Genomic DNA, 25,464 nt, shown 5'->3' on the forward strand with positions numbered 1-25,464 from the left:
CTAGCGGCTCTGGCCCGAGCCGGAGTCAACGTCAGGCCTCCTCTGCTTTAAGCCTCGGAGCTGAAACCGGCGAGCACGCACGTGTGTATGTGTGTGTGTGTGTGTGTGTGTGTGTGTGTGATCCACGACGGCAGCGCTTCCGGTACAAGTGTGGCGCGACGTTAGCGTGTTTTAATGAGGAAACCCTACGGGTTTGGCGTTCACCTGCTTTTGTTTTTCGCTGAGATGCGGTGCGAGTTGAAAGGGCATTCGCCTGGGATCACAGCCGCCGAAATGAACCGTCCGAACGCCTTCGAAAATGTGAGGCTGAGGTCCATCCTTCTCTGCTGCCGGCGCCTGTAGTTGTAGACATATTGGTTTGAGCGTGTGGCCATGTCCAGGCCAGCACACCTGACTTAATCATTTCCTCTCTGAGGGCTTTTGGAGGGGCGACGGGAAGGATGGAGGGGGCATCTGGAAGCACTATTGCCCCAGCCTACTGAAGAGTCATTCATTTTATAGCAATTAAGAGCCTTGTTGACACATTTATGTCCTGCCTGTTACTTCTCTTTTAATCCTTCCTTCTAACTACATGTAATGAGGTGTGTTTCCCGCTCAAAAGCCCTCAGACACAAGGAGTAATATTATTGCCATGGTTTGTTTGGTGTCTCTTTCTCAACTGAAAACTTAGTGGCACAATTGTGTTTATGTATTTGCATATGTATTTTTGAGTCATTATGCCAAAACGAAAAATATTAATCGCTTGGTATGGAGTTCAGAGACATGAGAGACAGAATGTGGCCCCGTCTTATTATATTATTATTATTATTATTATTATTATTATTATTATTATTATTATTATTTATTATTATTATTATTTATTAATAACAATGATAATAGTCATAGTGATAAGTCATAATTTGTATTAAAACAATAACTTTATGAAATAAAGTGAAAGTTTTATTCCATTTTGTGTGTGTGTGTGTGTGTGTGTGTGTAGTATTTGTTCATTTGAATGTAAAATATGGCAGTTTGAGTTCTCAGTGGAGGAGCATCCATCAGGCATTTTCTCTCAGCCTTGGCTATAGTGCCGGTGTGTATTGATCCGTGTCAAAAGAGCCAGGAAGAGGAGCTGTGTTTTTTCTTTTGTTGTACGCAGCAAAGAGTGACCGCAAATGACACGCTCACTTTACAAATATCCCCGGCTTTACCAGGCTTTCTTAAACACACAAAGCTTGAATGCAGTTGTAAACTGGAGGGGAGGATAACGGCAGGCCAATGAAAGGACAGCATTCAGGCTGATAGCACCTGGAGTAAGCGTCCCTGGGCAACTCCAGCTGCGTTTCAAGTATTGGAGGTGATATGTATTTTGTTGTATGTGAATTATTTGGTTTTTCATTATATTATATTAGATCTTTTTTTTGCCACTTTGTATTTGGTGTGCCAGAATATGGGCCAATGTGTGGAGCTTGGGTAATTCTCCGCTGACCGCCCGTGTGAGATCGAGTCGTAGCAGAATGTGTTGCGGTGGAAAATGTGCGGATGTGTTTTTATTCAAAGCGTTTTAAGGTTGCACGATCTGTTCCCTGGTGGTGTATTGATGCGTGGTTCTGAATTGCCTTGAAATAAATGAATGCATAAATCAGGGACATATAACTATTTAACCCTCATGTGGTGTTCGGGTCAAATTTTCACTAAAAGAAAAGTGATACAGGAAATTATTTTTTAACCTGAAACTCCATGGCCTTTCCCTATTTTCTGTGAAGAACATGTAAAAGAAAAGAAATAGAGTACCCATGTTACACCCCCCCACAAATTTAGGTCCCTGATCCAATGTTCGGGTCAATTTCACCCAGGAATAATGAAAGGGTGGAAACTGTAGATGAAAACCGACAGAACATGGTAAATATGGAGCAAGAGGAGTCTTCTCTTCTTGTCACTCTACCTGTCTCTCTACTCTCACACACTGCACATACAGTGAGCATCAGAGTTCATTGGGCAGTGACACATTTTTTTGTTATTTTGGTTCTGTACTCTAGCACAGAATCAAAATGACAAAAAATATCTCGCTGTCCAATTAATTATGGTGGTCACTGTACATGTACATGAATACTTATACTTATGCACACATACTATATTATTGTTGCCTTTCTATGAATCATATTTGCAGCATATTTCATATTTCTAAAGCAGTGCTGTGTTCAGGACATGCCTAATGCATACTCAGCCCTGAAACAGTTTGGTGTTCAGGACATGCCTACTGCATACTCAGCCCTGCAACAGTTTGGTGTTCAGGACATGCCTACTGCATACTACAGGGTGGTATGTAACATATGTAGGTGTGTTTTGTTGCTGAGGAGCCGCTGGGCGTTGTGGATGGAAGGGGGAATGGGATTCAGCTGCCTGGCCTGTGGCCTGTGCTGCGGTCACATCTGCTACGGCCGAAAAGCAGTGACGCTAGGGAGCGGTTAACCCCCCACTTCCCCGCGGTTGTGGTTTCATATCGGTCTCTTCACTGCATAATGCATTTCTGTGGGTTTTTTTCCTGTCGTAAAGCTCAGATATAAAAAGTTGGTTCTTTATATTTGGGAAAAAATGCATTTGCCAGCTCTGTGTGGTGCACATTTCCTCTGCTAAGGTAGTGAAGGCAGTTCCCAGTGTAAGGTACAGTCGGTGATCTAGTGACTGTCAAAGTTTGCTTTTATCGCTTAACCCCCTGTGTAGAAACTTCAAGTGTGCCTGACTGCGATTAGGGTCGCCAAATTTCACGAATACTCAGAGAGGAAACCTTCCATGGGCAAAAGTTTCCAGGAATTTTCTGAGAAGTTCTGGAAAGTTCTGACCATTTACTGGAAATTTTCTGACCTTTGTGACCCTGACTGTGACGTTTAAGTGGGCATGGCCTCACCAGACCAGCACTGTGCTTCCAGCCCACATGGGGGCAATGTGGAGTACCGAGCTTAATCTGTTGTGACCAAGCTCTGGGGGCAGAGCTTTCCTGGGGCCACTTTCCCCACTGCGACCGAGACCAAGCGCTGTGGGACTTTCACACTAAATAAACTTATATGTTTATACAAGTCAGGTCCGGACGGAGAAGCCACTGGGCCATGTTACGGTGTTTTTAGAAACGGCCTCTGGGGTTTACTGCCCGTGTAGCTGTAAAGTTGTCACTCCCAGTGGCTGCGGGGAGATGTCTCGTAGAGAGAGAGAGAGAGAGAGGGAGAGAGAGCGTGAAAGAGAGGAAGGGCGTAAGAGAGGAGTGTAAGAGGAGCCCAGTTCCAATGTTCAAATGTAACCGAATGAAATTCGGTGGGATGCTATGCGCCCCCTGTCTATTTTTTTTCCTCTTTTTTTACTGCCGTCTGTAACTGCCCAGCCCCCCATGGAGAGCAGGAGCCAAACCTTTGAACCTGCCGTGTCTTCTGGGACCGTGCCCCCCCGCCCGCCGGCCCGTTTAATGCCGGTCCGCCCGGGCGCAGCCGGTGCTCAAAGATCGGCCACTTAGCCGGCGAGCGCTTCCCTTACTTTGTTTAACCTCTGACCCCCGAAAACAAGAGTCGCTCCAGAGTTCTGAGGAGTGCCGGGAGGAAGGGGAAGTGTGGGGTTACAAATTAAATATGTGCGTGTCATAAGCCATAAATCTGCGGAGCTACCGAAACGACATGTGCTACTGAGTGTCTGGTTATAAAGTTTTAGAGCCCCGGCCTCCGTCGGCAGGCTTTCAAACGGGGATCCGGACGATAGCCCGCTCCAGAGAGGGAGCGCGATGCGTCCCAGGTGTCGGGGTGAGCGGGATCAGCGGACACGTGGAGCCGTCCGTCTGGAAACAGGCCTCTCCTCTAAAGCCCCTGTCCTCCTACCCCTCTCCTCTAAAGCCCCCTCTCCTCCTGCCCCTCTCCTCTAAAGCCCCTGTCCTCCTGCCCCCCTCCTCTAATGCCCCTGTCCTCCTGCCCCTCTCCTCTAATGCCCCTGTCCTCTAATGCCCCTGTCCTCCTGCCCCTCTCCTCTAATGCCCCTGTCCTCCTGCCCCTCTCCTCTAATGCCCCCCTCCTCTAATGCCCCTGTCCTCTAATGCCCCTCTCCTCTAATGCCCCTCTCCTCTAATGCCCCCCTCCTCTAATGCCCCTGTCCTCCTGCCCCTCTCCTCTAATGCCCCTGTCCTCCTGCCCCTCTCCTCTAATGCCCGTCTCCTCTAATGCCCCCCTCCTCTAATGCCCCTGTCCTCCTGCCCCTCTCCTCTAATGCCCCCCTCCTCTAATGCCCCTGTCCTCCTGCCCCTCTCCTCTAATGCCCCTCTCCTCTAATGCCCCTGTCCTCCTGCCCCTCTCCTCTAATGCCCATGTCCTCCTGTCCCTCTCCTCTAATGCCCCCCTCCTCTAATGCCCCTGTCCTCCTGCCCCTCTCCTCTAATGCCCCCCTCCTCTAATGCCCCTGTCCTCCTGCCCCTCTCCTCTAATGCCCCTGTCCCTCCTGCCCCTCTCCTCTAATGCCCCTGTTCCTCCTGCCCCTCTCCTCTAATGCCCCTGTTCCTCCTGCCCCTCTCCTCTAATGCCCCTGTCCCTCCTGCCCCTCTCCTCTAATGCCCCTGTCCTCCCTGCCCCTCTCCTCTAATGCCCCTGTCCTCTAATGCCCCTGTCCTCCTGCCCCTCTGCTCTAATGCCCCTGTTCCTCCTGCCCCTCTCCTCTAATACCCCTGTTCCTCCTGCCCCTCTCCTCTAATGCCCCTGTCCCTCCTGCCCCTCTCCTCTAATGCCCCTCTCCTCTAATGCCCCTGTCCTCCTGCCCCTCTCCTCTAATGCCCATGTCCTCCTGCCCCTCTCCTCTAATGCCCCTGTCCTCTAATGCCCCTCTCCTCTAATGCCCCTCTCCTCTTGCCCCTCTCCTCTAATGCCCCCCTCCTCTAATGCCCCTGTCCTCCTGCCCCTCTCCTCTAATGCACCTGTCCCTCCTGCCCCTCTCCTCTAATGCCCCTGTCCTCCTGCCCCTCTCCTCTAATGCCCCTGTCCTCCTGCCCCTCTCCTCTAATGCCCCTGTCCCTCCTGCCCCTCTCCTCTAATGCCCCTGTTCCTCCTGCCCCTCTCCTCTAATGCCCCTGTTCCTCCTGCCCCTCTCCTCTAATGCCCCTGTCCCTCCTGCCCCTCTCCTCTAATGCCCCTGTCCTCCCTGCCCCTCTCCTCTAATGCCCCTGTCCTCTAATGCCCCTGTCCTCCTGCCCCTCTGCTCTAATGCCCCTGTTCCTCCTGCCCCTCTCCTCTAATACCCCTGTTCCTCCTGCCCCTCTCCTCTAATGCCCCTGTCCCTCCTGCCCCTCTCCTCTAATGCCCCTGTCCCTCCTGCCCCTCTCCTCTAATGCCCCTGTCCTCCCTGTCCCTCCTGCCCCTCTCCTCTAATGCCCCTGTCCCTCCTGCCCCTCTCCTCTAATGCCCCTGTCCTCTAATGCCGCTGTCCTTCCTGCCCCTCCCAGGCCTCCATGATCCACTCCTAACCCTGTCCTACCCCAGTCCTGCCCCATTTCTCCTGCCCCAGTTGCTTGCATTAGCCCAATTTCTTGCACCCCTGAGGGACGGAAGCCATTTTCCATTGCTGCTTATTACACCAAGGGTTAAAGACTGCAGTACATAACAATGTCAGTAAAGAAATAATGCCGTTTAATAATAAGTGTGTTTTTTTATTTGTATGATTTCAAGTTTGTTCTGTTACCGAACAGAAAGCCGTTTTTTTCTTGCCATTTTCTCTTCAGATATCTGGAAGTGTTTAAAGGCCCAATAGGATGACAAAGCAGCAAGGTCTTCTTTGAAGAATGGGGTTTTTTGTTTCTTTTTTTGTAATTTATATTTATAACTTTTTTTTCAGCTAAAGACTACACACATGCCGCTGTTCACCAAAAGCAACCCCACCTTTAAGTGTCTGGACAAATGATAAACAGATGTTTCCATTCAAATAAGTCCATTAGTTTTCAATAGCAGTTTACCTCTGGTCTCTGCAATGGCCCTCTTATATTTTCCCCATTAAATATAGCGAAACAGATGTGTTTTTTTCCAAATTGACCAAAAGCTGACATGAAAAAGGGGGGTGAAAGCTCTAGAGGTTGCATGTAAACATTTAATAACATTGACATATGTTTTGTAACAGGAATGCTCTGGCTATAGGATTAATTTGCGCAACTATTTAGTTTAGAGTGTTTATGAATCGGCCGGGTTGCGTGATGGTGCTGTGGCCTGTGGCTTTGACCCTGACCACGCCGTCCCTCTGTCTGTGAGGACACGGCTTTCTCTCACAGAAACACAGGGCATCGCTGTGTCTTATCCACCTTCCTTTTCTTTAACAATACAATTCAGTGCTGCATTGCATGGGAAACTTTTCCAACACTCATTTGCTATTTTGCACTAATCATTTTAGCAGAATAAGCATAATAGTACCGGTTGTTTCATTTTGTTAGTTTGGATTACGCTTTTGCTATAGCATCGATGATAGCTGTTGGTGCTATTGTTGTAAAAAAGGATAAGTCATCCTGGGTGGTTCCTGCTCGCTTGCTTAAAATGAGTAACATTTCTTGCATTTAGAGACAATTTAAACTGTGAGCCTGGCACAAAAAGAAAAGGTATATCACTGGGTTTCTTGAAGAGTTAGAAGGGAAGAGTTAATACTTTATTTATCACCCAGAGCCAATTCGACATAGCAATTCTCAAGGGCAAGTTAACCCTGAAAGTCCCCGCAATACTTTCCAACTGACTTTTGAATTAACTGTCTTTTCTAAAGTACATTTTAAAAACTGAACTGTCTTCTTAGAGTACATCTTTTCTGAAAGTATGAGCCTTTATTAAACGGGAAAGCAACGGAAAGGAACTATTTCCTGTTTCTCAGTGGGTCTAGGTAACTCACTCTCGGTCAGCAGGAACAAAAAGGCCATTTTGAACAGTGTTTGTGTGGTGTGAAGCCTTTATCTTGCAAAGTATGCTTTTTTAATCCATTGGGGATCCGCTACAGATAAAACTACCCTAGCTCTGTGTCAAGTCTTTTCTGTCATCAAGTGGTACACAGCAGCAGTAGACAGCCAAGGAAGCTTCTGTATCTCAGACTCCTTGATGAACACGACCAAACCAATATGTGTTAGAATTATAGTTCTCACTCTGGTGATGGTAGATCATTCACACTCTTTTCTCGCAGGCAGAAAAAGTGGTGTTGAGGAACAGGTGTTTCTCAAGTTTCTGCACTGTGGCTTTAGGTCTGTGTAAACAATCCTCCACCTGGAAGTCTTCTCTGACACAGCAAAGTGTGTTTCTAGCCCCCCCTGAGTTCTGTGCGTGTGTACGTGTGTGTGTGTGTGTGTGTGTGTGTGTGTGTGTGTGTATCTGTCTATCTGTGTATCTGTGTGTCTGTGTGTGTCTGTGTCTGTGTCTGTGTGCGTGTGTGTGTGCATTTGCGTGCCTTTGTGTGTGTGCGTGCGCGCACGCGTGTGTGTGCGTGTGCATGTGTGTGTCTGTTGCCACACGTGTCTGTGTGTCTGCATGTGTGTGTTTGTCATGTCTGTGAGCTCCGTGTTGATTTATGGGCGTTTAGTGTGCCTGTTTTATGTCTTTAGACTGTTTGCCTGTGACTGCGCCTTTGTTGCGTTTTGTGTGCAAGCTCTGTATTTAGTCTGTGCTGCTTGTGGGCTCTTTGTGGGCTCTCACATGGGTTCTGTGGGATCTAGCATGTGCCTTACACATTTTGTTAGCATTTTATCTATTTTCATTGTTTCATAAGTACAGAGTACACAAGTCTGACATAAATCTTCAGAAGTATACATGCCACACATATGGTTTATGGAATAGAAAGAAGGAATCACATTTATATCAAATTAACGTGGTACCTTGTATACACATAAAATGGAAAGAAGGAAACAAAAGATATTTCTTTATGTTGTGCAGGCTATACCTCACAATTGAGAAGTGACCACCTACAACCATAACTGACACCACTTAGCATTTCCTGGGTCATCTATCCTCGTTGTCGATTATACTTTGAAGTTCTTGCTAGCGCTGTCATGTATTTCTTGTGTCATACGGATATTTTCGGCCTGTTGCACATTACATGTGTTTTCTGAATTCTACTGTGCATTTCTCCTGTGTGTTAGAAGACTATTTTCCTGTGAGTATCGCACACTGTATTTCCCGTGGTGCCTCTGTGTGTGTTCCTGGTGAGTGTGTCCTTCTGCGCTCCTGGCTGCTGAAAGACAGCGTGCAGGTGGGGTGTGGCTGTCAGTAACCCCCCTCCTTCGGCGGAAGCGCTGTCAGAGGCGTGACGGGATCACAAGGGCAGACGGCCCTACTGGGACGGGGCGCTCTTTGAAGAGAGCTACAGGCCGGCTCCAGTTTCACCACACAGGGCGAAGGCCCGGCCCGGCTGCAGGGCTCCGGTGCTGGAGAAAGGGCTTCAGCCGTCTCCAGAGAGGAGCGCTCCCGGTCAGGCCTCAAATCCACCCTTAAAACAAAGGCAAAACGGCGGAAACCCCCCTGAAAAATCCACTTTTACAATGGCAGCTCTCTCCTTTACATTCACTTTACGTCTTGGCTTATTCGGGAATCACACAGGGTTTTGCCTCGGGTGTGAAAGTCGGCCTTTATCGCTCAAGTCAGATCTGATTCCAGACGACGCTCGCTCGCCAGAGAGAGAGGTAACGTCGGAGACTAGCATCCGCCCCGCAGTAGTCGCTCAAAGGTTCGCGGGCCTGTTTGATTCGACACCGCGCAAGGCTGCCTTTCTGAGATCCCCGGAACGTATCCCCGAGGTAAATGTACACATCAGACCTAATCCCCGCATGTCTAATAGCGCGTCCATGTAGTGATCTTAACTGGAAATCCTTGCCTGGGAACCGGGGAGTCTTGAAAGCCAGAACGTGTAATTCTATTGTCTGGATTATTTACCCGGCATGGCCTGCATCTCCACAGCCAGCTGCCTTTTTTTTTTCTGTCGGCTTCGCCGACCCTTGCGGTAAATATTAGCCGGATGGAGGTGAGAGCGGGATTAGCGCGTAATCCTCCCGGATTGCTTGCATCCTCCCACCGCCGCGGCTTCTCCTAAGCCGGATAGCCGCGGCTCTGCCTCTCCGTGGCGGAGGAAGGGGGCGGGGGGCGGGGGGGGGTGGGGGAGCTGGGGGTTTGCGTTATCTTGTGTCTGGTAATGAGCACGCCACGATTGAGCCGTAGTGTTCATGGCCGAGCGAGGGGCTGCAATTAAAGGAGAAAGGTGCCCACCGTCAGCCACTTCCAATCTCTTTAAATGTAAATATAGCAGCCGCGCTCAAAGCGCCCGACGAGACGTTCCAAATTAAAGCTGTCTCCGTAATGAGAGGACTGTGATATTTCCACATGAAGAACAGCTCCTTGTTTTTTCTCTCTCTCTCTCTCTCTTTTTTTCTCCCCGTTTTGCTCCGTGTGTAAGCACTGGGTGCCAGGCGGTGTCTCTCGGTGAAATGTTTTAATTAGTCTGAATTCGGAGGCGGTAGCAGAGGGTTTGCATTCGCGGCATTGTCACCGTGGTCAGGCTGCCCTCTCAGGCTCTCTATGCCCTCGCCCTCGCCCTCGCCCTGGCCTGCCCCCCCCCACGGTGTGGTGATATTCTGAGGCCTTTCCCGGTGGAGGCAGCTGAATCTGTCATGCATCGCCTCGGCGTGTCTTCCGCCACAAACTCCTTTACGTGCATTCCATCAGTTTTTGTTCTGTATTTCATTTCTTTAAATGCCTCCGTTGTGTTCGGCAGGTGACCGCTTTCCTTCAGAGATTTCTGCTTTTCACACGGCCCTGAGCTGCTTTTATCTAAGCACTTTGGATGTAATAATACATTTTTATATCATAGTTAAATCTGATTCATGATGGGATTCTTAAAGTACTTGAATTTGAACTGCAACTGATAACTGATAATAGTGGAAAACTGCACTGCTTTTATGTAGCTAACATTATTTCTTCTGATATGATTACATTAAGTGTTTTGTCAGTTTTATTTAGGCGCAAAGGGGGTGTCCTACAGTATTTGGTCTCTTCCTGTCTTCTCTAAACTTCTATATTGGCCAGAGTTTTATCCCTGGTTATGTTTTCTCTGCTAGAGTAGAGAAATTTAACTAAGATTTTCAATGGAAAACAAGTGTCATTCATTACAGGTATTACAGCTTCTGCAATCGCAAGTTGTTATTGATTTCTTTTGCCACATTGAATACGCTGACCCCGGGTTCAGTGCAGTCTAAAGTTGCTCACAAGCTGTGTTCGACCATATTAAGAAGGCAGTAGCCCTTTGTGACCACCTCATCAACTGAACGTTCTCGTGACGTGTTGTAATCACATATTTTTGCGATCGTATGTTGTTGGACCTGTTCTGGAGTGGTCACACATTTGTGACGGGATGCATGAAAGGGTTAAGTGGGTCCCTTTGGGCTGATTTCTGCTGTTTGTCTTCCCCAGCTATCTCCCCTGGTTTGAAGTGTTCTACAAGCTCCTCAACATCCTCGCCGATTACACCACCAAAGGCCAGGTCAGTACAGAACGGTCCTGTTTGGGCTCGACGGCCAGCTATGGAACCTCAGTGCCTTGTCTCGCTGCTCTGGACCAAACTCTCCACTCCACAATCAGACCTGGCTCAAATACGTAATTGTTTTCGATTCAAATACTTTCCTACGCTTCACTGAGCTTGTCTGATGTATTGGAGCCTAACATGAAATACTCTCAAAAAGTGCAAACCTCGCCTTCTGGTCCTCTTAGTTGGCTCAGTTGCACCAGGCAAGATCAATCGAGCACACAAGTATTTGAATCCAAAACAATTATGTATTTAACCCAGGTTTGCTCCACGTTGTGTTTGCTTTTTCCCATCCAATTTGGTCCATTGGAAACCAGTGGGAAGACCTGAATCACCAGAGTCCTTTCCTTTTTTGCTGACGGGGACTAATTAAGTTGCATTATTCAGAACGCATATGGAAATTATGGATCCCTCGCATTGGGATGAATTTGGTCATATGTTGATGTTTTGAGCTGAAGGCTGGCCTCGAGGCTCAGTACCAAGTAGGCTCCAGCTTAAGATGGTCAATTATCTCAAAACGGCCTCGTGAAGAAGTGCAAACTGATGTTTATCCCAATTACCATTGCATTGCATCCCATTAGTAGCATTTACCAGGTCAGGTCTGACATGCTTTGGCGAAGCTGAATATGCTGCTTTGCCGTTGTTTGGCCGTTTGTCCCTGCAGTCTTCAGACCATTAGGAGGTTGACCAGCAGGAGTTTGTGCTGTGTGGCGTAAACGACAGCGTAGACCACTTTTAATGGCTGTTGAAAACTGTCGTGCGTCTCGCCTGCCCCTGTCTGCACATGACGTCTCCTCCTCTGAGACTCAGCTCACGGCCTTGTGTGTGAAAACAACCAGCGCGCGCTCTGGGTAGGCCACACACTCTGGGTAGGCCACACACTCTGGGTAGGGCACACACTCTGGGTAGGGCACACACTCTGGGTAGGGCACACACTCTGGGTAGGGCACACACTCTGGGTAAGGCACACACTCTGGGTAGGGCACACACTCTGGAAAGGGCACACACTCTGGGTAGGGCACACACTCTGGGTAGGGCACACACTCTGGGTAGGGCACACACTCGGGTAGGGCACACACTCATGAAAATTATTATTGGAGAATTCATTTTTCGCACTGTGGTATTTAAAAGCCCTGCACAGTGTTCTCTGAGTACCAAAGCGTAGCACCTATCTGAAGCGCAGTAAGCTTAATTTACTTCGTTTCGACCGGCTTCTTCTTAGCCGGAGCACCGCAGAGCCGCTAAACAAAGCGTGGCATCTCGCAGGACATGTGACCGCGGCAGCCCGCCTCATGGTTGAAGCCCCTGCGCGGTGAAGCCTTGGTCATTACGGTCAGCCGGGGCTGTCTGACCCAGCTGAATTTACCCTGCCCCCGTCACACTCAAGATACCCGCCTGTCCAGCTCCCTCCAGCCCCCGGCGTTTTAATATTTAACCGCGGCGCCACCAGGACACTGTCAGCGCTGTCGCCTCCTGACAAACGTCGCCCTCCCCTTAACCTGAAAGACGCTCGCTGCCAGGAGTCATATCCAACATCCTCCTTTTTTTTTGTAAAAAGTAGGCAGGATGTCATTTTGTGAACAGCTCTGTGTGCGAGGTCATTTCTTTAGTCCGCCTGGTGTGGGTGTGCCCTCTGGCTCACTGTGGGGACTGTGAGACTAATGGGTACAGGTGAGCAGGCCTGGGCCTTGTTATCGCTGCCTAACATTACCACACCTTCTCCCCTGGTCATTCACCATTACAGGTATCAACTTAGAAACAAGGCATGTAGATTCCTAGCGTATGTCCTTGTATAGAGAGAATGTTCTAGTAGGTTCTTGTGTTTCATGTAGCGAGAAGATAAAGCCAGTCCTTGAGAGAGCTCACTAAAGTAACACGTAAAGCTCTCGGTATATAACGCTTTCATATTAGGAATATAAATCAAAGGACTTTTTGATTTAAAAAGGTTCTATATTGTAATTAACAGAAAGAGATGAGTTTTGTCCGTTAAGCTTTTAATCCTGTGAACCACTGCTTCTCTTTCTTGGGTGAGTCTCAGGCTCTGTAATTGGGGATCTTTGATTAAGAGGCAGATTTCAAATCCTTCTCCCCTGCTCTCCGGTTATTTCTCCCATGACTGACGCAAGTGGCTACGGTTTCCGTGCAACACGTACACCGCCAGTATCCCTGAGGACTCGTTGTGACGCCAGTGTTTTGTGCTGTGTGTGTGTGTTTGTGTTTCTGTGTATGTGTGCGTGTGTGCCTCTGTGTGTGTCTGTGTGTCTGTGCCTCTGTGTGTGTTTGTGTGTCTGTGTGTGTTTGTGTGTATGTGTGTGTGTGTGCGTGTGCCTCTGTGTATGTTGGTGTGTGTATGTGTGTGTGTGTATGTGTATTTGTGTGTCTCTGTGTCTCTGTGTCTCTGTGTCTCTGTGTGTCTGTGTGTCTCTGTGTGTCTGTGTATGTGTGTGTGTGTGTGTGTGTGGGTGGGTGGGTGGGTGTGTATGTGTGTCTGTGTGTGTGTCTGTATGTGTGTGTGTGTGTGTGTCTGTATGTATGTGTGTGTGTGTGCGTGTGTGTGTGTGTCTGTATGTGTGTGTGTGTGTGTGTGTGTCTGTATGTGTGTGTGTGTGTGTGTGTTGGGGTGTGTGTGAGTGTGTGTGTGTTTTTGTATGTGTATGTGTATGTGTGTTTGTGTATGTGTATGTGTATGTGTGTGTGTGTGTGTGTGTGTGTGTGTGTGTGTATGTGTGTGTGTGTGTGTATGTGTGTATGTGTGTGTGTGTATTTCAGGACAGCCAGAGGAAGGAGCTGCTGGAAAGACTGCATACACTACCCGTCCCTGAGCCAGGCGTGCCTGTTCATCTCAGTGTGGTGAGAGTTCTCCTGTTCATCTCAGTGTGGTGAGAGTTCTCCTGTTCATCTCAGTGTGGTGAGAGTTCTCCTGTTCATCTCAGTGTGGTGAGAGTTCTCCTGTTCATCTCAGTGTGGTGAGAGTTCTCCTGTTCATCTCAGTGTGGTGAGATTTCTCCTGTTCATCTCAGTGTGGTGAGAGTTCTCCTGTTCATCTTAGTGTGGTGAGAGTTCTCCTGTTCATCTTAGTGTGGTAAGAGTTCTCCTGTTCATCTTAGTGTGGTAAGAGTTCTCCTGTTCATCTTAGTGTGGTGAGAGTTCTCCTGTTCATCTTAGTGTGGTGAGAGTTCTCCTGTTCATCTTAGTGTGGTGAGAGTTCTCCTGTTCATCTTAGTGTGGTGAGCGTTCTCCTGTTCATCTTAGTGTGGTAAGAGTTCTCCATCACTCTGCGTCTCCCAGTCCTCCCCATGCCATTTATCATTGTGAGGGAGTCTTTTTTCTGAGAAAGGTTGCCTTGTTTTGTTATATTTTTCATATGTAGTGCCTTGAGCCACACTCATTAAGCACCTTATCATAACTGCAGATTTCTCCCCACTTAAATGGTGTCGGGCAAAAATTTATATTCCACAAGGAGAATTTAAATCTCTCAAACCTTTGCACATTAATGGAGGTATCAGTTTCAGTTTTTTTATACAGTGCCAAATGGCCACTAGGTGGTGCTATAGCAGACAGTTGTACTAAACAGAAAAAATGTATTGATATCTTGACATTTTTTTTTTTGTCTTAGGACCACTCAGACAGTTTTTACATCTCGTACAGATCAGCATCTCTGCACTACACTGAAAAACACTGAGTGAAAGTGCTCAGAGTGAACACTGCCCCCTATTGGCCCATCAGAGCTATTTCAGCCTGGTTTTCAGCTACAGCCCCTTACCACCCTGCTATCCAGTCCCTACCCCTGAGAAGATTTTTAACATAACACATTGACAACAGCAGGCCATTCAGCCCAACAATGCTCCTCATTTCCTTCCACTAAAGTGCATCTAACTCTTAATTTACCTGAAAACTTGCTCTGTATCAAGCCTGGTCTTGAAAAGAAAGTTTATTTTTGTTATTTTATGGTGGTTGGGGTTAGTAATATTTCTTTTAACAGTCCAAGGTTGTGTTGTAGCCACCCCCTCCTCTCCTGTGTGATATCAGGGTTTATATTCTGAGGTTTGGGGGTTACTTTGCGTCCTCCAGGCATGCCGGTGTTGGCCGTCTCCTCTGCGGGGTCCCCGTACCCCACCGGCCCTCAGTGTGAGCGGCTTATCCTCACCGCGGCCGCCCTAATGCCAGCGGACAGGCCGCGGTTCTGGGCTCCCGCCAGGTCTGCGGCGGGTTCAGTGGACGACCCAATGTTATTGGGCGGAGGGGCACAGGGGGAGAGGCACGCCTGTCTGACCCCGGCGGCCAGCGCCTCTGTTTTTCGGCTTTTTTCTGCACGATGGGATATCTTCAGCTGTTTCATACCGATGGTTTGAGGGAATGCTGCAGGTCCCCCCCCCCCCCCCCTCTGAAGCACACATTTCACGGGCAGCCGAGCGGGGAAAGCGTATGAAAGCTCTGCTGAGGGAGGGCTTTGTGCTGGTGCTGCTCGCTCCGCACCGTTGCTGTGGGACTGGAGGAAACGCGTTGGTCATGTCGTCCGTTTAGCGCCGCTCACGGGAACACGGTGAAGAACCGCAGTCCCCCAATTATCAGTCCGTCTGATAAAAAAACAGGAGTCCGTCTGATCAGTCCAGAAGTGATTGGGTTTACTTTGATCACATGATCAGTTGGACTTCACTTCACTGATTTACTTGGGCTGCTAGTCGCTAGCACATTTAACGTGAGCACCTGCAGGAAATGCTTCAGACGAAACTAGTGTCCATTTAAATGACATTCCTTATTTTCTCCCTTCTCCACAGCATTCCTATTTCACTGTGCCTGACATCAGAGAACTGCCCAGCATACCAGAAAATGTGAGTGCCCCCCGCCCCCCTCCCTCTCTTCTCTGGCGTGTCGATGGAAGTCGTGAAAGAAGCGACTCCGATACGCGCACCAGAGAACATCTCGCCGTCGGGGGGAGGCAGTCAGAAGAGAGGCCTTGCCCTGCTTTGACTGCTTTTGCCCTGGATTTGCACAGTCTTTTTTGTCTGTATAAACCACAGCAAGCTTTCATAATTTAGCGCTCATTCTGTTGGGTTTACGAGGATAAATTAATGAAGTCGGAGGAATCGATAGCGCCCCTTTATTTCCCGGCCCCGGCCGCGGGCTTCGCCGAGCGGTTCAGGAGTGAGCTCGCTTGGGTTGGAGTGTGCGTTCACTTGGCGGTACGGCAAAGCTCTTAATGTGTTCTGGAGACAGGAGTGCTCATGGGGAGAGAGATGCTCTCCACTGCTTTTGAGACGTGATCAAAAACGTTGCCGTTGCTGTCGCTAAGGTGTGCACACATACTTGCTCTTGCTTAGTGAACGATGGCAGTTAGGGTGAGTGTAGTGTTCATTTCAGGTGGGAGGCAGAGCAGCAGAGTTTATATCCATGTCTATCACAATACATACACACATGCATGCTCCCGCACTCATACATACACGCAAATACGAATTACTCCTGGTAGCATAAATTCAGGCTTCCCAATATTTCAGAAAGGTATAGCCTAATATCCTAATCTCTGAAATGCAATAGTTTGTTACTCTCCATTCCACTGTTTGCTGTAAAACGTACTGTATCTTTAGCTCCTCCCTAAGAAAAATGTTGCAATTCTGATATCGAAAACAAGTTTGTCAGTTAAGTGGAAAGTAAATCAAGTGAATTTGCACAGTAAAATATGTTACTAAAATGTCTTGCTTTCTGGTTAACCTGTCATGTAGTGCCTCTGCATTGGTGTGAAAGTGATTTCACACATTGTTGATGTTCATTGGTGTTTCCACTGTGCTCCCCACTGACCTCTGCCCCTTTTTTCTTTGTTCCTTTGCAGAGAAACCTAACAGAATATTTTGTAGCGGTAGATGTGAATAACATGCTTCATCTGTATGCTAGTATGCTTTATGAACGTCGAATCATCATCTGCTGTAGCAAACTAAGCACTGTAAGTAGAGCCTCCTCTTCTCTCATCTCTGTCTGTGTGTCGTCATCAGTGCCAAAGGGGCAGAGCTTTTGATTGGGTGCGACCCAGCATTCCACCGAATGTGTTGGGCCGCTTAATGACCAGTACTCCATTCTGCAGCTTGTGATTGGGCGCTAGACAGTCAGCACCCCGATCCAAAGCTTGCCGTTAGGTGCTTTAAGATCCGCACTACCACTGTGATGTGTAAGTGTAACTAAGCCATGTTCTTTTTGCATGATCATGATGGAAACCAGTGTATTCTGACCACAGATGCAAGCATGTATATTTATGGTATAAAAATGTGTTTCCATTTTTAAATTCCAACAAGCTTTTTCCTGTTCTTCTTTTCAGCGGGCCTTTAGTTAAATCTCTCACTTTGCATCCAAAACCGGAACCATTTATTTCACAAGACTACCGGGTCCATTATTGTAGTTTTTTCTTTTTTCTTTATTCTATGTGTGTGAAGAATATTCCCTTTCTTCTCTCTCTCTCAAAAAGTTTTGTTTCTGTGATATTTCGGGTCTTTTCACCCTCCTCACAGCTGTCATTTTTTCCCCTGATGGAGGGAAGAATGTTACTCAAGTCCCATCAGACGCATTGAAATTACGGTGCGGGCTCGAAAGTGCTATCTTCCTCTCTGCATCAATACACCAAGACGTGACTCAAGGCTTCTCCCTCTATGGGAAACATAATAGAAGAATCTTTGTCAATATCATTGAGATGCGGAGCATCAAATGAAAAAAGCCGCCCAGTTTCCTTAACCTGTTAATGTGTATTGATTTTGGCTGTCTGAGTAGGACTGTAAGTGGAACAAGCTTTAGGGTGTTCTAACAGACTCACCAGCCTGACTGCACAGCACTCGAGAAGCAGTTTTTTTTCTTCCCTTGGCTAAGCTGAAAGCAGGGTGGGCTATGGAGAGTGGGTATTCAACTCCCCACGGTAGGAAGTGTGAGAACGTAAAATTTGAAGTTGAAAATTTGGCCATCGTGTGCTTCAGTGGAGGGGATGCATCAAGATACATTAGTGGTCCAAGAACCAAAAAACAAAAAAATGAGAGAGTGAACCTTTTTTTAAGCTTGAGTACACAAAGTATTATAACAGAGTGCCGGGGTGTGAACTGGGGTAAGAAAACAGGGCTGCTGGCGACACATTTTGTCCACAGACTTCATCAAGCAGAGTAATGTTTTGCCCTGGACCAGGTGAGGCTATATACAGGAGGATAGGGGAATAAGAAACACTAATCACAAGGTCACCTATGACATCGTGGCAAAAGAAGCAACAAAATAAAATATAGTTACATACAATAAATATACAAGATAATAAATAAATAAGAACAAGTGCATAACTATGACAGAAAATATGAACTATAGTATATACACATAGTGTTTGTGCAAACCATATATTATTTGTAGAGTGAAGTTCATACGCAGAAGGCATATGGAAGCCCTACCGGAGGCTTTACCCTATTGTGTGCCCTATTGTGTGCAGGTGTTGGGCTGGGGTGTTGCTCCTGCACCAGGCCCTGGCACCAAACAGAGCATCTGTCTGGATAACCAAACGGCCGTACCGTACCCCGCTACCAAACAGAGCGTCTGTCTGGATAACCAAACGGCCGTACCTACCCACCACCAAACAGAGCGTCTGTCTGGATAACCAAATGGCCTTACCTACCCACCACCAAACAGAGCGTCTGTCTGGATAACCAAACGGCCTTACCTACCCACCACCAAACAGAGCATCTGTCTGGATAACCAGACAGCCTTACCTACCCACCACCAAACAGAGCATCTGTCTGGATAACCAAACGGCCTTACCTACCCACCACCAAACAGAGCATCTGTCTGGATAACCAAACGGCCATACCGTACCCCGCTACCAAACAGAACATCGGTCTTGGACATGCCCGGGCATGTTCAGACACACACACACTTGGACGCATGCAGGCACACCTGAAGCTCACCGGACACACCCTGGTGCTTATTTGGCGCTCCCAGACCCATAATGGTGGAAGCGCTTATCACCCTCACTTGATAACCCCCTGTGGTTAACACCCTCTCTGTGGATTTGCACAGTCTTTAATTTCAGGTTGTTCTCATAACTGTGCTGGCAGGCCCTCTACCGATGACGGAATGCTGCTTTGTTTGTGGCAACTGGCAACACACAACTTTTAAAGGTGCCGGGAATGGGTGATTTCACATTCGTGGTGGGAGAGGATTTATAGGGAGGGAGGTTGCTTAGCCCTGTGAGCCGGCCAGTTGATGATGAGTCTATTGTGGGATATGAGCATTGCTTGCCCTGGACCAAAGCTAATCGTTTTACTAGATAGTGCACACAAGGTGGACAGATGGGTTGTCTGAACCCCTCAGGACTATCTTTTTTTTATCGCAGACTATGACTCGTGTTCAGCTGTAGCCTGCCATGTCCTTTAAAGGCAAGTTTTTACTGACCTAATAAAGACCTAATAAAGTTTATGCACAGCGATTGATTCGGTCCATAACACAGTGCTTCTCCAGTTTTTAAATGTCAATGAATATACTCTGATTCATAATCTTCTCAGAGTATCCCCTTACCTTTTTTAACACTGACAGTACACGATCATGTATGGATAAATTAGTTTAAATGTTGTTATTTATTGGCAAGCTCAGCTGTCTTATAAGTTAAACATTGTTTCTTTTTTTCATTTCCCCTACTGGTCCTATTTGCAACAGAAATCTAGAATTATAATATAAATATAAAATCATGACATTATAGGTCATGTGTGGCACAACCATGTTGTTTACCAGTTAAGTTTCATACTGGAGACTCTGTAGCTAGATAATAGTAGTCATGTCTGTTCATTGTGATACAAATATTGTTGGCTATTCAAGTTTACATACCAATGTTTTTATGTGCTAAAAAAGAAGTTCAATATTGAGATTCATTAATTTAATCTTTTCTTCTTTGTTATTTTCCAACCTATTCAGGTCATCGAGTTGCTGTCATCAGGGGCGGTCATGTACTCTTTTTGATCAAGACAAGTTTGTCTAATATATCAGGAAACATTTTAGTGCAGTATTTGGTGTGAGTTTTCATTATTTATGGTGTGGGTTCCCATGCTGTTTACACCTGCTTTTTTCACTGGGGGTTTATATTCATGTAATTAGCAGATCGGCCTTTCTGCTCACTTCAAGAGCAGCATCAGTATTGGCCTTGAAAAATGTACATCTCTCGACCTTGTGCCACATATCTAGACCCAATTGCACATAGTTCAATAAACATCATCTGCACCAGAGAATCCATATCCTCATGACAGTCCCTGCCCCAGAGCAAAATGCAGGGCTTCATTTGCACCCAATGTTTGGTGCTTTAAAGGATGAGAATAATGAGAAAAATCATTATTTCATTAAATAATTACTTTCTGGCTGACGGGTCTGATGTGCGAGACCCCACTTCTGCATGACCACTGCTGGACAAGTGACATTCATTCAAAAACCCTCAAGAAGGAAAGCAGACTGTGGAAAAGCAGCTTTCCTAATCTCCGTCTTATTTACCCCCCTGTACGGTCACCTCTGGCTGAAGAATGAGCTGACGGTGAACCCAAGCAGCGCTACTCGTTGAAGCCAGCGTGTCAGTCGGACAGCGTGGCTCAAACAGGCCCCCTCCGGGACGAGTTTTGCAGTTCAGCCACCTTCCCTTGACCCATCAGTCATGTCCCCGGGCCCCGGAGTCACGGTGACAGCAGCCGCGCCGCGCTGCCCCCGCCCCCCCCTCGCGCGGGGGGCCAGCTCATTTTCGAGTGTCGCGGCCTCCCGCCGCCCCGACAGCCCCCTGTCAGAGCGTCTCATTAGAAACAGCTTGGCCTAAGAGCAGACAGCGCTAATCGAACAGGGCCGCTATGAGGTGCGCTATTTCCCGGCCGCATGCGGAGGTGCTAACACGACGACGCCGGCTCCGCCTCGCCCTCTCCCCGGCTCCGTAGCGGCTCGGCGGACCCGGTCCAATGAGAAACCAGAGGCGCGCGGTGGGGCCCGCTCGCAGGCTGCGCCGAAACATCTCATTGTTTTGCTTATTTAAAAAAAATAAAAAATAAATTGGGGAGACAAAGTTCTAGCTGCGGTACATTAATTATCGAGTTGCGGAAAGTACCCCCAGCAATGTGTGATATTTGATGTTTAATGTGACGCATAAATATGAGTGCTCTGATGATTTGTTGTCATGGTGAGCAATGATAACCGGTATAATTGCAAGAATTGTTCCTTCCGTGACTAATTGCACTCGCCATTCTTCTCCCGAAACTTGGTTCATGTTTATGAGTTTAGTATGAACTGTGAAACGGGTTTGAATATTTATGAAGATGAAAGACTTTGGGGCACAATGTACACAAAGCAATATCCTGAGGAACACCCGCCAAGTGAGAAGTTGATCAGATCATTTCCTTCCAACTCGTGGGTTTCATTATATGTCGTTTCTGCCGGTGTGACTCTCTTTAAATGCAGCTCTCTCTCTCTCCCCCAGATATCCAACAAGGATGTAGTTCATTTGATGTTTCTCTCAGAAGGAATACATTTCTGAAAATGATTCATCCTGGAAATGTGTGCCGTCTTCGCTGTCTAACTGAGATATTTCATGGCTTTTGCTGTCTTGCAGTTAACTGCCTGTGTTCATGGTTCGGCGGCCATGTTGTACCCAATGTATTGGCAGCATGTTTACATTCCTGTCCTCCCTCAGCATCTCATCGACTATTGCTGGTGAGTATGTTCACATACAACACCTGCTCTCACAAATTATATCCTTCAACAGTTCACACGCAAGGCAAGATACAACTGAGATGTGTCCGTCTTTAGCTTTCTCTCTCTTCTCATACTGGAAATTCAGATTAAAGTATTTTGGTCGAGTCATTAATGTCCTTTTGGGCAAACTTATTGTTCCTGGGTGTTGAGGGCAGTTTTTCATTCTTGATATTATTCATTTATTTCATAAAATGTGATCACACGCTTCCAACGTCATTGTAGATTTCTGAGTTACTCAAAAAAATCTCAAAAGGTCTGGAATAGACCAAAGTAAAAGTATGGAATAGTTCCCATGGATTGATTTGGTCCTTTAATGGCAAATTGAAATAGATTTTTGCTAGAAAAATGATGACAGTGGGATACATTGGATAATGCTCCACGCAAGGTTTTCAGTACATTCTTACATACCTGACATTCAATACATTTCTTCCATGTTGTGAAGAGGTGGAGAATATGTCAATAAGCATATTGACTTATAAGATAAAAGACTATGACACAAATGGCATCTCAAATGGCATATCGCCATGGAAACAAGTTGCATGTTAAAAAAGTGGGGGAAAATATACCTTGGTTGATCATCCTCGGTAGCTAGCAGGATAAGTAGCTGCAGATACCCATGGCTCGGTAGTTGTAATAGCTTTTGACATCATCGCAAAGATATGTATTTCAGAAAACTATTATGGAAGCATACTGCAGTGTTTATTACCATAACTTGGCTGTATAACTTCATACAAGTCAGTTGTCTATTCCGATCTGTATTTTCTTATGATCTGTTGGTCTATTCTGATCTGTGTGACAGTGACTCGTCATTTAATAACAGCAATAAAATAATAAAGACAATATATCAATTATAACTATATACAGCTGTTTGAGTCACTATCAGTAAAATCCATATCACTAAAGTCACTAATCCATACATGTAATCACCATTGTACAAAAACCTTGTTTCTCCAAAATGAGAGAAACCTTTCTTATTACACTAGACTTAAAGGTTGCTGATATAAATATACTTTATAAGTCACAGAGCTAATACGAGCTAATAATATCAAGTTTTTAGAAACACTCAACTCCCAGCACTGATATTTAAGGCACCACCCGTCCAGTTTAAAGTTTCACTAACCAGTTTAGCACCTTCACACAAATTTTACTCCTGTTGCCATTCTGACAGAATAAATTAAAGGGCTTTGGTGTTTGCTAATTTTCCTGCATTGCCCTGCACTGTACTGTTGAGTTGCCCTTTTGAATTATGTGCTACTGTGCTTATTATCCACCATGACTTGTTCTCTGTTCAGGGTATGGTGGGATTAACCAAAAGTGAGGACAGTAATCCAGTCTAATTTCACCTTTCTCCAGTTCTGATGCACCCGGGCTGCAGTCTTTGCTGTTATTTTACGTATGTGTATTAAAACATAATATACATACAGAAGATCATACTCTAAGTGACATTATTTGAGTCTGTAATTGAGCAAGAAGTGCTAGGTTCAACTGTTGGCACACTACATTTTTACATTTTAATTGTTCCTCTGCTGTACATTGAGAATACAAGGAGAGAAAAGTGTGATTTTTCACGTTTTTTCCTGTAAAGATACTCTATGTGAACAAGCCTGAGGAGAGTGACTTTCTTGCAGGGAGGCAGGATGCGGCCCTGCTGCTCTGTGCGGTTGCACCAGGGCGGACAGATCCCTGCTGAATCCCCGGGCTGCAGCCCAGGCTGGGTGGTGCTCTCCTCAGTGGCGATGCCCTATTTGTTTTGATAGCGGAAGGCTATTCTGGGCGCGTCTGGCCTCCCACGGTGACTCACCTGCCGTGACACGGCACGGGCCTGCTTACACGCCGCGCCCGTCCTGCGCTTTCGCCTCCCCGTGAGCCCGTTTCCCCTCGCGCGCGCGGGCGGGCTGCCGCCAATTTGGTCGGAAAGGTAGTTCTGCGGCCTGGCCGGTCTTTCTCGGCAATTTACACGTTCGGGAATCCTCCCATTACTATATCAGCCATGGCCATTATTGAATGGACTGCGCTTCTTTGGCTTACTCTACACTCTCGGGCAGCCTGTAGCCTAGCGGCTAAGCTGCATGACTGGGACCCAGTGTAAGCCCCGGTGTAGCCACGATAAGATCAGCTGATTGGGCCTTTGAGCAAGGCCTTTAACCCCGCATTTCTCCAGGGGGGATTGTCCTCTGTCTAATCAACTCTAAGTCTTAGGATAAAAGCGCCAGCTAAATATCACATTATAGTTATTATTGTTCTTATTATTCTTCTTCTTATTATTATTATTATTAGAAAATTGTTCTTGGTCTGGGAGCTTTCACACTTCATACCCATGATGGAGAGTTCCATAAAGAACTAAATTCACACAAGCTAAAGAACCACCAATCCACAGAAATGCTTTTCAGTAGTACTGTTTACTTTAGTAATACGATGCATCCAGGTGTTGTAGGGAAGGAAACACAGCAATGAAACTTGGGTTCTTAATATCCTTTAAGAATATTATCTCTTAATAATTAATGAGATGTCTTTTGAGGGGATATTAATGCAAGATATTGTTGCTTAAAGGTTATTTCATGTGTTAGTGCTTCTAAAAGTATGAATACTGTTCAGATCATCTGCACATTCCCAAATCCCAATTAATGTAATGGCAAATATTATTTCACTCACTGCAAAAACCAAATCTAATTTAGTCTTTTATTTACACTAAAAATCTAATTTCTGTTGTTTTTTTGCTAAATAAGACAAAGATATTACCAATTAGTTGAAGCAATTCTACTTATTTAGAGATTTGTTGATGGGGTAAGACTAATTTTACTTATTACTTATTAAATTAAGTTTATTAAGTTAATTAAGCTATTACTTTCTGCTTAAAAATAATGCTAAAAATTTGATTTTATGTCTCATTACAAGACTAAAATACGAAGAAATACTAATGAGAAATGCTATTTGCATTTCCATTTAGTTTATTGTAAAATAAACAATAAATAAATAAATACTACCTACTTTTGATGATGATTTCCTGAACCCCCATAAGAGGGTGAGCAGGCAGAGGTGTGACAGCCCTGCTGTCTGAGCGTGTATCTCCGTCGCCACCCATAACCCTGAGCTAGCAACCCCCACCCTGACCGTAGCCGAGGGGCTGGGGCCTTTAAGTGAAGTGGCAGGAGCCCGAAACATTTAAATTTGAAGGAGGTCAGGTCCCCCCCGCCCCCCGCGGAGGATTTAAAAGTTAAGTATACACCCCCCCCGCTCCCGGGAAACTACATGAAAATGCAATCAGAAAACTATTATCTCCAACCTCAATGAGCCTTCCATTTACCGCGCGCCGCGGCCAGGAGCACTGGCTTCATTTTTCCCTGCCAGCAGGTGTCATCTCCGGGCATAATAGGCTTTGCATGTGTAATTAACACATGGCGCAGGGCCGCCGGGCTCTCCTCGGGCGCCGTGGCCCCTGTCGCCAGAGCCGCCAGCGGAAACGGTGAGCCGCCCCCGATGCTGCCGCCGTCGGCCCCGGAGCCTGGCGACCGCCGCGCCGCCAGCGCGCGTCTCGTAATGGCCTCCTCGCCCCGGCCCGGCTGCTCCCCCAGAGCAGGTGCGGACAAAGGAAACACCTCTAAAAAAAGGAAGAGGGGGACGGAGGAGAGAGGCGGGGGCGAACAAGGAGGAGGAATGGGAGAAATATGAAAAGGAAGTGTGTAGAATGCATTAAAATACAATATGACTCCCATTTCCTCCTCCCCCTGCTCGTTGACTTTATTGCGGCCCGTACAGACCAAGCAAGGCCTGCTGTGTGGGCCATCTAATGCCTTAAAACCCCTCTCATGAAACCGGTAATTACCGCAGATACCCTAATTAAGAATTAAAAGAAAGACGGAAAAGCAGCGGATTAATTGAGGCCGACGTGGTCTTTAATTAGAGTGATAGTCACACATTGTGATTTTATGAATGAATGCTTTTGCCAGGTTTTTTTTTTTTTCTTTTTTTTTTCTTTTTTTTTTAAAACTGGGCTTCATTATATTATAGAAGCCACTAGCAGCTATTTGCATGCATTTATATAAATGAGACAATATGTTTCTGGTCATTTTTGTCCAAACAGCAGATTTTATCTCCAGGCTTTTCGACTGGCTCAGTGTTAATTAGGGGTGTCCGAGGCAGGGAGAGGGGACAGGAATCCAATTATTTCTTTTTTTTTTTTTTTTTTGCCCCAAACCCTTTTCACTCGTACAT

The 25,464-nt window shown here is 46.6% G+C and overlaps 1 protein-coding gene across 2 annotated transcripts in view; it reads left to right on the forward strand.

Annotated features, from left to right (window-relative positions):
• The window catches only part of dennd1a (DENN/MADD domain containing 1A), a 137,818-nt gene that overhangs the window by 59,242 nt on the left and 53,112 nt on the right, over nt 1-25,464 (forward strand). For both annotated transcript variants that reach the window (XM_061259839.1, XM_061259840.1), the window contains exons 6-10: nt 10,416-10,485; nt 13,297-13,377; nt 15,306-15,359; nt 16,355-16,465; nt 21,110-21,210. In XM_061259839.1, the coding sequence (XP_061115823.1) occupies nt 10,416-10,485; nt 13,297-13,377; nt 15,306-15,359; nt 16,355-16,465; nt 21,110-21,210 (417 nt within the window). The remainder of the gene's footprint in view (nt 1-10,415; nt 10,486-13,296; nt 13,378-15,305; nt 15,360-16,354; nt 16,466-21,109; nt 21,211-25,464) is intronic.

The sequence above is a fragment of the Conger conger genome, chromosome 11 (genome assembly GCF_963514075.1).
Source record: "Conger conger chromosome 11, fConCon1.1, whole genome shotgun sequence".
Classification (NCBI taxonomy): Eukaryota; Metazoa; Chordata; class Actinopteri; order Anguilliformes; family Congridae; genus Conger; species Conger conger.